Genomic DNA, 14,651 nt, shown 5'->3' with positions numbered 1-14,651 from the left:
GGGCCGGAGACCCAGGTGCCCCCTCCCCTCCCTCCCTGACGTCACCGCCCCCCCGTCTCCCTGGCGACGGCTCCATCAGCGCGCGCGTCAGCGCCGCCCGTTGCCTGGCAACGCCGCGCCGTCTCGCTCCCCTCCAGCCCCGCGCCGGGCCGCGCGTCTCTCTGGCGTCAAACGTGACGTCAATGGGGCCCGGCTCGGCTTTTCGCCGGTGGGCGGGGGAGGAGGAGCGGGCCGAGGAGGGGCGGGGGGAGGAGGAGGGGAGGGGGGAGGAGGGAGGAGGGAGCACGCGGGATGCCCCCCTCCCTCCCCCTCGTCGCCGCGCATGCGCGCTGCCTCCCTCCCTCCCTCACACCCTAGCCGCGCGGCGGCAGAGCCCGGCGCGAGCCGCGGGGAGCGCGCGCCAGGTACGGGCGCGGCAACGGCCGCCCGCCAACGGTCGCGCACCAACGGTCGCGGCTGTGAGGGGAGCGCGGAGGGCTGTGAGGGGAGCGGGGCGGCCGCGGCTCCGCCGGGCGCCTCCCGCCGGAGCCGCGGCCGCCGGTGTGAGGGGGACCCTGACCGACTCCGGTGTCTCCCGTGCAGGTGCAGCGCCCATGCTGCCGTCCTGAACGCGGCGGTGCCTTCGCCCGCCGCCCGCCTGAACCATGGTGATCATGTCAGAGTACGCCGCCGTGCCCGCCGCCAAGCCAGCTCAGCAGCGGCCGCTGCGAGTCGGCTTCTACGACATCGAGAGGACGCTGGGGAAAGGCAACTTCGCCGTGGTGAAGCTGGCCCGGCACAGGGTGACCAAAACGCAGGTGAGTGCGGCTAGGGAGATAGGGGAGAGCCCAGACGGGGTTTTCTTTACAAACACAACAAAAGAAAGCGGCACAGAAGGTGAAAAGCCCGGCAGCAAACTCCGTGCTTTCTCACCGCAGTACCAGCAGCCCGTGCCCCACGGAGTTGGTGTAAAACTAAAGCAAGAACACATCAAAAATAACATCACCAACTACCACGATACCTTCTCTCCATCCCTTCTACTTCTCTAAGAGTCCAACAGACTGAGGAGCTCTTGAACTCTTTAGACAGGTTTAATTTTTTCATTCAGCGCGTACATTTGGAGAACAAAGAACTTGCAGTGTTCGCGGAGATGATTTCCTAATGGGCATGCAACTGTATTTCCATGTGTGGTACATGTCAAAGTCACACTGATCGCTCGAGTAGAAAACAGTCTGTTACAGAAATCAGTTTTTCGCTAGCATGGGGTGGGTTAAAAGACTTACCAAATCCTGCCCAGTGCTAATTTCTAAAGTTCTTTTCGCTACCTTATGTGTAATCCTTTGACGTAGAAAAGAAAAATGAAAACGCTTTGTTGTAAATTCAGTGCAGTTCAGAAAAATCAGCTTTGTCGGGACTGTACTTTAGAGGCTACTTTACGTGGATTTTGTGAGTTTGCGTGTGGTTTTGCATGTGGTGCTGTGTTTGTTTTTTTTTTCTAGGAATACCTATTTTGCAATGCCTGGAGTTGTTTTATTTTCTTAATTCTTTAATCTGCAGGTTGCAATAAAAATAATAGACAAAACAAGGTTAGACCCAAGCAACCTGGAGAAGATTTATAGAGAAGTTCAGATAATGAAGCTTTTGAATCATCCCCACATTATCAAGCTATACCAGGTAAGAGGTCGGCTTTGAAGCACAGCATGCAAATGACATACGCATGTCTTGCACATGATTTCACATCAAATATTTGCAGAGAAAACGCAAATTGAAATAGTTTATTTAAAGTGTTTTCTACAAAAACTGTTTTTTTTTTGTTTGTTTGTTTTGTTTTTTTTTAAAGTCATTCATCATTCTTTGAACAAGATTCTGGTAATTAGACGACTATATGGCAAATTGATTAAAACAAAACGATCAAAACAAAACCATTAAAACAGACTGAAATCCGTTTCTTGATCTGAAACGAACTATCTGAACTTCTACAGTTAACTTGCCTTCCTAACTCCTCTGCTTTTCCAGTGTAGAAGGTCAGAACTTCTTATGTACTTTTGATAAGAGGAGGACTTAAACTCTTTTAGGACAGCAGAGTCGCGTGCGCAAAAGTTGGGCTTGCCATAAGTGGAAGGGCTTTAAAATCACCAGAAAAAAAAAAAAGTCTACAAATGTTGATATCTTAAAATATGTCTGAAAATGACCTTTTTGGTTATTCCACTCCAGTTCGCATAGTTTTAAAAATAATTTTAAAATATCTTTTCACTTGTAGAGTTTCACAGTATGAATTTTGATTTAGTTTTGTTCAGTTTCTGCACTGTTCGTTTTTTTAACAGTCAGAACAAATTAATGTGTTGTGCAGAAAACAGGATCACAGCTGTCTAGTGAGCAAGGACTGCTTTGCAAATTCTAAACATTTGATCTAATTAGCATTTGGTGTAAGTTCCTCTTAATCATCTTAAATAGTGCCATGTGGATTGGAGAAGAAGATGAGGTATCACAGTCCGTCTGGACCTGTCCAGAAGGGCGGGGGGAGGAGTAGCAGAAGAAAGAAGCAGCAGGTCTGAAATGCCATGTGCAGTAGCACACACTATGACCAGCTGCAATCTTACCGTTGGGTTTGTTAGCTTAAAAAAAAAACAAAGTTAATTAATGTGTAAGGCTGAAAAGCCAGTAAGGCAGGTGCTTCGGCAAGGCATTATTTTTAAAGACCTTGACACACACAAAGTGCCTGATATTTATAGTATTAAACATCATAACAAAAATGGTTCTGCGTTAACATCTGACGTCATCGTTGCCCATAGGGCAGTATAGGATATACCGAAACATTCTAACAGTCCTGTTGATTTCATTTCAGTGGAATGATGTGGGTGAAAATACTAAATACTATTTTGAAGCTTTTAGAAAAGCAGGTTAAATTCCATCTAGTTGAACCACTTCACTTGACTGAGCAAATGACGTTGGTAGTGCGCCGTAATTTTTTTTCAGCAGTTTTCTTTTCTTTGTTGTTGGAATCGATGCTTTACCTGTTTGGTGGAGACTGAGAAGCAGGGATGGAATTAGATGACATGCCGATGTAGGGTGTGTGTTCTTGTATTATTTCATCATTGTTTTAGTTTCAGCGCGGCGTCTTAATTTCATCCAGCTGGCAACTTTCCCAGAACACTTTCCTTCATTTTTTTTAAATTGGGAACCTCTCTTCCTTTGCTCCCTGTTTGTTTATTTTCGTTTTGTGTCTGTGTGTACTTGTAGTGAGGGGAGGACGAGAGACTTTGAAAAAGGTTACTTTTAGGAGGCTGGAAACTGCAGCCTTTGAAGTCGTATTGGCGCTTGTTTGATTGTTAACCTGTTGCGAGCCTCCTGCTTCCAAAACAAAATACCTGTTCCTTTTGTGTCCAGTTCTAGGGAAATGTTTTTTTTGTGTGTTTTTTTTGTTCTTTTTTTTTTGTTTTTAAACCTGAAAGGCAACATTTAAAAGACACAACGTAGTAATCGAATATGAATTCGAAAACACTCAGCATTATTTGTTTGTGTTTTCCCTCCAAAGATGTGCAAAATAACAAGTGTCAGAGGAAGTTGACACAAGATTGATAGGTGAATGTTGAGCAATATATTGACAGTTGTTGGTGTGCCTCAGGCAGTGCAATTACACAAACAGCTACCTATCTTCACTTGCATGGGAGGCTTGCCACGTCCCCAGCCAACGCTGAATGGGAGTGGGGTGTCTGATATGAATGACTTCCTGATTTTCCAAGTTCTAGGTATCTCCTGTGATCTGAGTACCTGCTAGCCATGAAACAAAGATGACTAAGTAAATTTAAGTGTCTTTGAGTGCTCAAAATATGTCCAGTGAATTATAAAACTTTATATGCATATTTTAACAAAAAAAAAGGAATTTAGGGAAGTGTACGAAAGTATGGAAGTGCTCACCAGTTATCTTATGGAGATTAGGTGGCATGGTAATGGTGAGAAGAACAATGGCACGGGAAGCTGTTGTATGTTGTAGGCATGAGCAGTGATTTGTTACCTTTTTCATTACCAGTTTGCTAGGAAAGATCGTTGTGGTGCAAAATTAGATGTCTTTACTGCCAGCTGCTGCAGCAAATAAATAATTGAACTGATAAGTCTGAGAATACGTTTCTCTAAATGAAAGAAACTACAGAGGTCTGCATTTCTTTAAGCGTGTCCTTTCTTGTGTCTTGACAGGTTATGGAGACAAAGGATATGCTTTACATTGTTACTGAGTTTGCAAAGAATGGAGAAATGTTTGGTAAGTTCTCGCTGCAGTAGCTAATGGTTCTTTAGGTTTAGAAGTTGTGGCTTTGTTGCTGCCAGTCCTGAGTAATATATGTTCTGGCTACAAATCCAGGCTTGGTGTTGTCAGCTGTCAAAAAGCAAGTACAGCACATGGAATATTACAAAAAGCTTCCTCCAGGTGTTTCTAAATTTTGTGCGTCCTTTTTGGTCTTGCAGATCATCTGACCTCCAACGGGCACTTGAGTGAAAGCGAAGCACGGAAGAAGTTCTGGCAGATTCTTTCGGCGGTGGAATATTGTCACAGCCACCACATAGTGCATAGAGATCTCAAAACAGAGAACCTTCTGCTAGATGCTAACATGAATATCAAGTTAGCAGGTAATAAGAAATGCACGCTTACTCTATAAACAGCGTTAGGCATGTAGTCAAACTCAGTCTCCCTAGTGTGATCCAATAAATGTACTTACGGTAACTAAAAATTAAGTAAAAGTTACTGATAGTTCTATGTACGTTTGTTCTGGACAAAAAAAAGAGTAGTTCAAATGGATGTGTGGAGAACAAAGCAACACGTTTTCTGCTACTTCTGAAATGGTTGCATGTGGTTGAGCGATGTCTTACCTCAGATTTTCATCTTCCTTCCAGACTTTGGCTTTGGAAACTTCTACAAGTCAGGAGAACCCCTCTCCACTTGGTGTGGAAGCCCGCCCTATGCAGCTCCAGAAGTGTTTGAAGGCAAGGAATATGAAGGCCCTCACCTTGATATATGGGTGAGCTTGAAATTCTCAGAATTTGCATTTCACAGTTTCTTAGGGGCTGTGGGCTTTCAAAACCATTGCTTCTGCTGGAGTCGCTCATACGCTGTGCTGTTTTCTGTTGACAGAGCCTTGGGGTGGTGCTGTACGTCCTCGTCTGTGGTTCTCTGCCTTTTGACGGACCCAACTTACCAACTCTGAGGCAAAGAGTGCTGGAGGGGCGGTTCCGCATCCCATACTTCATGTCCGAAGGTGCTTTTTATTCAGATCCTTAATGTTAGAAAAGGAACTGCGAGTAAAGGAATAGTTGTCCTGTTTCTTCTTTGGGCAGTGACAGATGGGACTGGTTTTGCAGCTGGCAATCCCCTTGTCGTTATGCATCCAGTAATTTCTGTAGGGTAGGACTTCAGGGCCTGGTTGTACATGCTTTCTTTTCTGATATCTACTTCATGGCGCATCTAAAACGCTGTCGTTTCCTTTCTCAGAGTACCTCTGTGGATTACAAAAATAATTGAAACCCTAGCTGAAGAAATAATCATTTAGAAAAGAGAGAAAACAGACTTTTAATGAGCCTGCAATGCTGACATGGGTGTAGTTCTAAGATGCTCAAACTATGCAGAAAGGGAACTTTTCAGCGTGGCTTTGCTGCCAAGGGGAGCAGAAATAGTGAGGCTTAGCACTGTTTCTTGAATGCTTGCGCTCGAACAGGCTGGTGAGAAAAAGGAACTGAGGCGTAATATCACCTGTCCCTGATTTGGATGCAGAAAAGTGAATGTGCCTCTCTCTTCAAGCGAATAATATCTTTTGAAGTGTGACCTTTATCAGTTTTAGCCATGAATGGCTTTGATTCCCCGGTTATAAACAAATTAGCAGTAGGCATGGACCAGGAAGTTGTATCAGAGTATGTACAGTAGTTGTACAGTAGTTCTGTACTGAATTCTGACCTGCCCCAAGTGGATTTAAACCTGCATCCACTCACAATTAGCCCTGCTGCAAGGCGGAAAGCCACCTGAAACCTGCTGCTAGCCACTACAGCTTCATTTCCTGTAGTGACACGTTGCTTTTATGAAATGTATGTTGGCCTTTCCTGTGTTGGTTTGAATATTTAGTAGTCACACCATGCATCAGCTAATCAAAAATCTCTTAATTCCCATTTTCACAGACAGCAAACACTGGTGGTGGGAAGGTTTCTTAGCAATGACCTGGGACTGGACTGTCATTTTCACCCCTTGCTCATGAGTTTATCTTTGTCATCCAGACTGTGAAACGCTAATCCGACGGATGTTGGTCGTGGACCCAACAAAACGAATAACTATTTCCCAAATAAAGCAGCACAAGTGGATGCAAGCTGACCCGTTTCTTCAGCAGCAGCAGTCTTTGTCCTTCTCCATGCAAAACTACAACTCCAACCTGGGCGACTACAATGAACAGGTCCTTGGGATCATGCAGACACTTGGCATCGACAGGCAGAGGACTGTGGAGGTGAGAAGTGCTTGTCCCTTAAATATATTTTCAGTGACTACCAGCATGCCAGTGGTGCAGTCGTGTGTTGTTCAGTGACCGGCCTTAATCCAGTGTCACAGTGTAGTAAAATTCACGCTGTCCTTCTGGATTTTAACTATTTTTATGAGTACAGTGTTATGAAGCCTTAACAATGAGTTGTGGCTGCTTATATCTCGAGTTATCTGTTACTCAAAGGTTCTTTTGATGTCTTCTAGTCTCTACAAAACAGCAGCTACAACCACTTTGCTGCAATTTATTACCTGCTCTTGGAGCGGCTCAAGGAGTATCGAAGCAGCCAGCTATCGAGTCGTCCAGCGACTGGCCGTCAGCAAAGGCCGAGGAGCTCCGAGATCAGCAATGTCGAGGTGAGGAAGGGCGTTACCTACCTGGGAGGCTGTATGTGTGTTCTCTTTTTTCCTGCCACTTTCTGTGGGAAATACAAGACTGCAACCCTGAGGCTTCTGAGAACCGATTCCGATATCTGTGCCCTCTGATAGGATGCAGCCTACTGTTCGTCAGCAGGATGCTGATGGAATACTAACGGCCTGTGGGTCGTGATCCAGAGAGCAGTTCGCCTCTGGTGCGGCTCAGTAATGAGCCAGAAGATTAGGCTGCCTTCTCAGGCATGGATCGCTTACGTTTTCTTTGTTACACACCCTGTAGGATCCTCAGAAGTACTCGGTGATTCAGTTTGTGTTTTTTCTGACATTCTTTTTCTTTTCCTCACCCCCACCCCCCTTTAAAGTGCGCTCCTGGTGCCTTTTCAAACTGTACTTCCAGTTTAATTGCCTGAGTTAGGAGAAGGAACTTTGTGTTTGTGTTGGCATTGAAAGAGCAGCTTTGTTAATTTTGATAGAAAGTGCGTGGAGAAGGCTCGCACAGAAGGTGTCTCTGAAATTCCTTGAGCCTTGAGTGTTTGAAGAATCACACGAACTGCGGTGTGTGATGGCTTCTGTGCATCTCTCTCTGCCTTCAGATGCCTCAGGACAGTCTCACTAGTGAAACCCTGCGATCATCTCTGCTTTACCAGCAACCTCAGAGTCTGATTCAGCCATCCTTGCAGGCAGAAATGGACTGTGACATGAACAATCCATTACAGGTTGGTGTTCTCAGCTGCCCTGCGTGTAACTTGTCTTGTTGTGTTTTTTTAATTGTTGTGTTGATCCAAAACAACAGTTTGTGACTGTTGTTCTCTGCCTTGAATCTTTTGTTTTGCACTTGGGCATGGTGTTGCAGTAGCTTCTCAAACGGTACACCTACGGAACGCATGCCCCAGAGCTGTGAAGAGTATTAAAATGTAGTGCGGAAATAAGTGAAACGCCCTTCAGTCTGTGAACTGATGTGTTTTGCAGCCTGTGTTCTTTCCTGTGGATCCCAACTTCAATGGGCTCTTTCGGAACCGCTCCATCTCCCCCAACAGCCTGCTGGAGACCACCATTAGCGAAGAAGTAAGGCAAGAGAAGGAGCTGGAAGACGAAATTAAGGCGTACGACCACCCCATCCGCATCCCCAGCAACACCAGCCGGAGGCACACGCTGGCTGAAGTCACCACTCATTTCTATCAGCGTGCCCCTCCATGTAAGTCTGGGAGAGGTGAAGGTTGTCCTTAGCTAGAGGAAAAGCACAGAGAAGGAGCGCCCCAGCAGCCAAATGTTTGGGGAGAATGTGCTGATTTTACCTTGACTGGGGTAGGAAAGCCCAGAAAAGAGGTCTAGTCTACTCTCCTCATGTCTGTCTTCCCTTAAATAAGTGGGGCTCTCCAGGAAGGGACTCTGCACTGTTAAATTTTACCTGGATCATTTTAGAGGAAGCGTCCTCACAAGCAGGACATAACCCTTCTCTGCTTGTTTCACTGTTTGGGTGGGTGGGTGTGGTCGCATGTGCGACTGATTTTTAAAACAAAACAAAAAAAAAACATAGGCAAACAAACAAAAAAAAAAACAAGGTCATCACTAACTGTATTGGGTACACATCCAACCCCCTTGAGCTAAACGAGCAGAAATGCTCACAAAGCAAAAATCCCACGTCGGATTGTTGTGCTAAGAAACCCCGTAAGCCCGGAGATGCTGGCAGAGCCCTGCTGGCTGGGCAGGAGCCAGGCAGGTTTTACGTCGGTGGCCCCGTGCTGGAGTCAGGCGCTGTGACAGCACGAGCTGCTGGACACCTCGCTGGCTCGCAGCTGCTAATTAGTGCCAGTGTAGGTGGGCAGAATGCTCTGATGTCACGCTCGTTCCTTCCCGTACTCATCTTGGGAATGCTCTTTCTGTCCTTCCTTCCCCTCTGCAGGTATAGTCATTTCCTCCTCAGCGAGCCCCACAGAGGGAACTAGTTCAGACAGCTGCCTTACTTCATCTTCAAATGACAGCTCCGTGGCCCTGAGCAGCTGCTTGGCAGGTCAAGTAATGACGGGGAGCCCGGCCGCAGCCAGGATGACATCACCCTTCCTAGCTTCCCAGTCTGACGCTCCGGTGTTACAGGCCCAGGGCTGCATGGGAGGTGCTTCCCTCCTGCCTGTCAGCTTCCAAGAAGGAAGGCGAGCATCTGATACCTCATTAACTCAAGGTAACTCCTTCCTCGCTTTACTGCTGGGGTTTCGCACCCTTCCGACGGCCACTGGGAGAGGGAAGCATGCAGGGGCTTGCTCCTCTGTGTTAGGGTTACCCTGAGGCATTCTGCCTCTCGTGTTCATAGTCCCTGAGGAAGGTTCTGAGACGGGAGGCTCTCACATGCTGCTTCAGCATGCCCATGAAGATATTTCTGCCGCTGTGAGTGGGACGGCAAGCTCCACCCTCTTCCTAAAATACGGAATGCACATTGTGTTTCCTAACAGCTTTGTCCCTTGCTGTGCGTGTGCCCATCTACACGAGGGTGCAGCTGTCCCAGACCCTGTTCTGTCACGTCAGTTCTGCTCTGGCCATCAGGCAGAGCGGTGAGCGTGAGCCCAAGGGTCACGCGTACGTGTAGCGCGTGCTCACGCAAATGAAGGCAGCTGCCCAGAAGGGCTGGTCTGTAAAGCAGGCTCCTAGGCAAATGCTCAGGAGGATTAAAGTGCGTTTCTTTTCCTCGTGTCCCACAGGCTTGAAGGCTTTTAGGCAGCAGCTGCGGAAGAACGCTCGAGCCAAAGGGTTTCTCGGCTTGAATAAAATCAAAGGCTTTGCTCGGCAGGTGTGTCAGTCCTCCTCATCTCGGGCAGCAAGGAGTGCCATGAGCCCTTTCCAACACACGCAGCCGAGCACCTGCCTGTACAGCAACGGCGGGAGCAGCAGAGAGGGAAGAAGCCTCCTGGAAGAGGTGCTACAGCAGCAGAGGTGAGAAGCCGGCCTGGAGGAGTTTTACTATTTTCCTAGGGGTTGCTTTGGTTAGGGGCAAAAGAGACTGGGGAGTTGAGTCACTGGGGATTCCTTTCCTCTCACCCGTGCTGTGTGGCAGCAGATAAACTGCTTAGCTTCCTTTGTGGCTTCCTGCGCTGGCATGCGTAACGCAGGACGTGCAGTTCCACTCCAAAATCTCGATGGCCAAGCATTCGGAGGTTGCTGGATTGAGAAGCAGTTGGGTACCGTGGGGGAAAACATTACTTCTCCCCACTGCAAGCTGTATTTTTCTTTGTTAGTTTTGGGAATGATTTCTTTCCTCCTCTGCCTCCTCCTGTAATTTTCCCATGGCGAGGAAGTGAGACCTTGTAATTTGGAAAAGTTACAGCCCACAAAGGAGGCACGGTTCCAGTGGCCTCAAATGTCATGTGCGGTGGCACCTCTTCATTCCCAGAGAAGCGAGATGGAAAATTGTGCTTCCGGTTTATCTGCACACGTTGTCTCTAGAACATCTATTATTAGCTGGCCACACTGTGACTAGATAGCTTTCTGGTGATAGTCTCCCTCTCCGACATGAGGAAAAACCAAGTGAAAACACAGCGACCTGGCGTGGTCGTTGCTTTAATTTTGCTGGCTGGGTAAGGAGAGGTTCAGTGGAGAAAGACAAAAAAAAAAAAAAAAAAAAGGGGGGGGGGGGGGGGCAAGTTGGGATCGGGGGTTGGGGCAGGAAAGGAGGAAGGAAAACATGAACCCGTCCTGGCAACGCAAGTTAACGTCTTCCACCCTCGGCCTTTGTTCAGAATGCTGCAGCTCCAGCATCACCAGCTACTCCAGCCAGCTTGTCCCCAGACGTCTCAGACACCTGCGACCAGCGGCCTCCCCTCCTCTGATAGCGCAGGTACCTGCAAAACATCCAATTCTCTTCTCTTGTCCGAGCTACAAAGAGAGAACTCCTTTGAGCTGGCCTTTGGTGGCAACAGCCAGCTGCTCCAACCTCACTTCTTTGGTGTCAGCGTGTCACCGGTGTCCTCAGCAGCTCACCTCCTAGACACTCACCTGTACATCAGCAGCAGCGTCTCTCCCGCTGGCACCACCTTCTCTCAGCAGCAGAGTTTCTCCGCGCAGTCTCCGAGCTACGAGGCTGTCACTGTGCAGCACGGGGACTGTGAGATGGAGGACCTGACTTCCAACCAGCTAGGGAAGTTTGTCCTGGTCAAATGAGAGCTCTGGCTGCTGCAGCTGACGCTGCTGTGGTTTTTGTTTTTTTTGCGAAGAACTTGCACCGCTGCTCCGTGGCACGTGTAGGTCCGTGGCTGGCTGGCGTCGTGCGGACGAGTGACTCTCAGAAGCAATAAATTTTGAAGTATGTGAAGAGGCTGTCTGGCTCAGAAAGCTAGCAACTTTATAGAACTGAACCAAGCAATATGTATGTCTTTTTGCTTCTACTACTCTTGCACTGAACAAATATGAATAGAAATTGAATTTTTTTTTAAAAGGAAAAATAATGATGGGGAAGATGGGTGGGGCATTTGTGGGGACAGGGAGGGATGTGGTTGGGGAAGAACTCTTCGGTACTGTACTCAAGTCAGACCAATACAGCTCCGCTGTTATGCAAGATTAGCAGCTGTCGGTAGTGGTGACACAGCAGGGAGAGGCTTTTCAAAGAAGGGACCAGAGCCTCCCTTTTTCACAATATTCACTTATGGGTTTGTGAAGATGATTACCTCTTTTAAGGAAAATAAACAGAAAACCAGTGGCATGCAGCATTTATGCATTCACAGAAGACAAAAATGGAAGCATTGCCATTTGTTTTTTTCTCCTCCTGTTAACGCTTTTAATTTTAAAGGAACCAACCTCCCCATTCCGCACCTCCCAGATATGTATACTTTAAATGAAAACTGTGAACTTTTCTGCTTTATGTATCAGCTGGAAAACCTTTAAAAACCAACCACACCAACAACCAAACAACCTTATAATTAGCACAGAAGCAAGTAATCTCTTGAAAAATGTATCCCTTGATATCAGGATCCAAATTACGTACTGTCTGGTCTTCTGCAGGGATGTTTTTTTTGGGGTGCTGTGTGTATACGTATGTATACACGCATGCACACGTGTGTATTTTGTTGGTCTAAACGATCACTAGGAATCTCTTTATAAACACTAAGTTTTTTCATATTCCTGCAGAGGCACTGAGGAGGGAACCGTTATCGCTGGCGGGGTGGCGGGAAGGGCTTTCCTTCTAAAAAGCCCTCCTAGAGAGTGCCTCCAAGTTGCCTGAGGGGTATTTCTTAGCGCTGCACATCGTTATTTCCGCTGCTAATTATGTTTTTATGCATTTCATTATCAGGGTCCAAATAGAACTGACTCTTGGGGAAATGTGCAATATTGAGGTTATAATTCTATACTGACAAAGACAAAAGGAACAGGCTAGAACAGAATTCTACTCTCACGGAGTACAGCTATTTCTGAACAAAACTGTATTAAAAGTGAGTAAAACAGCACAATCTTTGGGTGTTTGTTTTGGGTTGGTTTGTTTTTGGCATACTAGCAAAATGAGGTTTTGGATTAGGTAGGTGTTTTTTCGTATGGTTTTTAATGCTGTATATGTATATAAATAGGAAGCAGAAAACTATGTAACACTAGTTATTTTTTATATTTTGTAATATGCTTATATTGTGTTTCTGGTATAAACCCCACCCCTCCTCCCAAGGCGGAGCGTGACTTCTGTTGGCGTCAACAGGAGATGTGCTTAGGTATAAGGGGGAGAGCAGGCCGTGCCCCTACAGCGACGGGCAGGGTAGGGCGTTCAAGCTTTGGAAGCAGGTGAGCAAACAGCTGGAAGTTACCGTTGGAAGGTCGGAAAATAGTCGCATTTTTGTCAGAATGCTTTAAGGACCCATCTCCCAAGCGTGACACAGGGTGCCTTCAAGTTACCTTGGCTTCGTGCAACCTGCAGTATTACGCGTTTGCAAATAATATAGATACATGTTTTCTCGTTTTTGGTTTGTTTCTAAAAAAAAAAAAAAAAAAAAAAAGAAAAAAGCCAAAGATTGACTAGGTTACTTGGTGGGAGTAGGAATGGCTAAAGATGTCCTGTGGCTCTGTCTGTGGCTCTCCATAAACAACCTCTTTATCTGTGTGTAGTACCTGTGTGTCTGTATTGGTGCATCTCCAGCTTGCCACTGCTGCTACGTGGTCTGGAAGCTTCACAGGGAGAGAAAATTGCTTGAGCTCAATTTCTGAATGTGTGGTGCCTTGCAGCAGAGGAAACACCAAAGTCTCGTGCTAAATTACAGCGGTTTAAAAACAAAGCAAACAACAACAAAATGTTATCTGGAGGTGGCTGGAGAGAGGGGGGTGAGAAGAAGCCAGCTCGTCACAAAGCAGCAACTTGCCTTCAGTTTTGTAAGGGGTAGCACACATACTTAAAACGCAGAATTTCCTCTTCAATATTTGTTCTGTTTAAATGCCATGGATCAAAAGGCCACAGATTCTTTTGTTTCCTGTCCTAAGCAATGACAAGCACTTTACTTTCATAGTATTTTTTTTTTTCTTTTCCAATTGCTGTAGAACCTCTTTGGAATTCTTGCTGGAGCAGAAAGAGGTCATTTTAAAAAGTTTGGTTTTTTTTGTAGATATCTTGACAGTGCTGTTCTGCAGACTGCAATGCAATAGGGTATTTAAAGACACTATGTGATTGGTTTAATTAAGATGTATAGTTTATTTTTTATCATGACTGAACAATCATTTTATTTCTTATGTTAAAATGAGAGATGTACACCAAAATGATTAGTCGATGTGTTTTATTTAATATTTAAATAAAAAATGTTTTAAAATTGTTGTCCTGCACCTGATTCCGTGGAGTTTTTTTCTCTGCAGCGTCACACGAGCTCCAGATGCGCACATACACCTTGCATAGTTAAGGCTCATTGTGAAGCCTGAGCCCACAGGACGTTGCTGACACTTTCTATTGCATACTAAATGAAGAGGAATGGCCAGCTCACAAATCTGATAATGGGATATTGAGCCTTTCACTGCCCGGCAATCTGTCTGAATCTAACCCAAGTCTGTAGTAATCGGGTTATAAAACCTGACAGGGAGAGAAGCCTATAGAGTGAAAATGGTCAAGCATGGTTTAGTCGTTACCGGACGAGCAATCCATCCGTGTCACCTTGATCTGAAAGAGCTCTGGGTGCATTTGCTGTGACTCTTGCACTGGTAGCAAAGTGTCATGCATACGTTTTTCTAGGGCCGTGTTTTCAACACGGCTGCATCCAAAGTTAGGGTTTTTGCAACTATCAAAAATAATAGAGGTACTCCTAGTTATTTTTTATCTATCTTATTAGTATGACCTGGCTTGAGAACAATCCCAGCTGCTGTTTTCAGCGAGGTTCTCAGGGCATTATTTTAAACCCTAGTAATTCTGGGAAATCTGAGAAAGTTGCTTCTTCGTGGATATAAACCAGCGTGGCTCCACCAGCTTGCAGTGACATGACTGACCCTTGGGTATAGCAGGGTCTCGCCAGCATTGTGATTTCTGTAAAATGGTAAAGAAAACGAGCAAAGAAACCGTGGCACTCCGGGCTCAGTTTCCATGTGTCCGCTGTTCCACTCCTGGTGCTTTAGTCACTGTCTTCCTGCGTTTCTTCTGAAACCTGCCTCTGCTCCTGTTTACCATGTTTGGTTTTGTTTTCAGTATCTCCTGAGGTGCTGTTTTTCTTGGCTTCATTTCTCACACCACGGCGCAGCACCTAGTGCCTTTTCCTTCCTTTTCCTGCCTGGGATCGGGGTGTTTTTTCCCTTCCCTTTCAGACGGGACAGATGCCGGCAACTGTAACGTAGCCCCAAAAGTGAATGATCA

General features: G+C 46.2%; 1 protein-coding gene across 2 annotated transcripts; it reads left to right on the top strand.

The window, feature by feature from the left end:
* The first annotated feature begins 237 nt into the window (after positions 1-237).
* Positions 238-13,639, top strand: SIK1 (salt inducible kinase 1). 2 transcript variants are annotated; one of them, XM_040545429.1, is made up of 14 exons: positions 238-404; positions 583-797; positions 1,537-1,653; positions 4,174-4,237; positions 4,441-4,602; positions 4,867-4,991; positions 5,105-5,228; positions 6,235-6,458; positions 6,695-6,844; positions 7,456-7,578; positions 7,832-8,057; positions 8,766-9,041; positions 9,556-9,787; positions 10,591-13,639. In XM_040545429.1, the coding sequence occupies exons 2-14, from the start codon at positions 645-647 to the stop codon at positions 11,009-11,011; spliced, it is 2,397 nt and encodes a 798-aa protein (XP_040401363.1). In that variant the 5' UTR covers positions 238-404; positions 583-644; the 3' UTR covers positions 11,012-13,639. The 2 variants fall into 2 exon arrangements, with proteins under 2 accessions (XP_040401363.1, XP_040401362.1); XM_040545428.1 differs by having other exon boundaries at positions 361-797.
* Positions 13,640-14,651: the final 1,012 nt, after the last annotated feature.

The sequence above is a fragment of the Cygnus olor genome, chromosome 1, assembly GCF_009769625.2.
Source record: "Cygnus olor isolate bCygOlo1 chromosome 1, bCygOlo1.pri.v2, whole genome shotgun sequence".
NCBI lineage: Eukaryota > Metazoa > Chordata > Aves > Anseriformes > Anatidae > Cygnus > Cygnus olor.
This window is presented reverse-complemented; position numbering and strand designations above follow the sequence as displayed.

Excerpts from the sequence above, each read along its gene's own strand:
- SIK1 (XM_040545429.1), top strand. The coding sequence starts at position 645 with ATGGTGATCATGTCAGAGTACGCCGCCGTGCCCGCCGCCAAGCCAGCT. Across the intron at positions 798-1,536 it reads ACAGGGTGACCAAAACGCAG|GTTGCAATAAAAATAATAGA; the intron begins GTGAGTGCGGCT and ends TTTAATCTGCAG. Across the intron at positions 5,229-6,234 it reads CCCATACTTCATGTCCGAAG|ACTGTGAAACGCTAATCCGA; the intron begins GTGCTTTTTATT and ends TTTGTCATCCAG.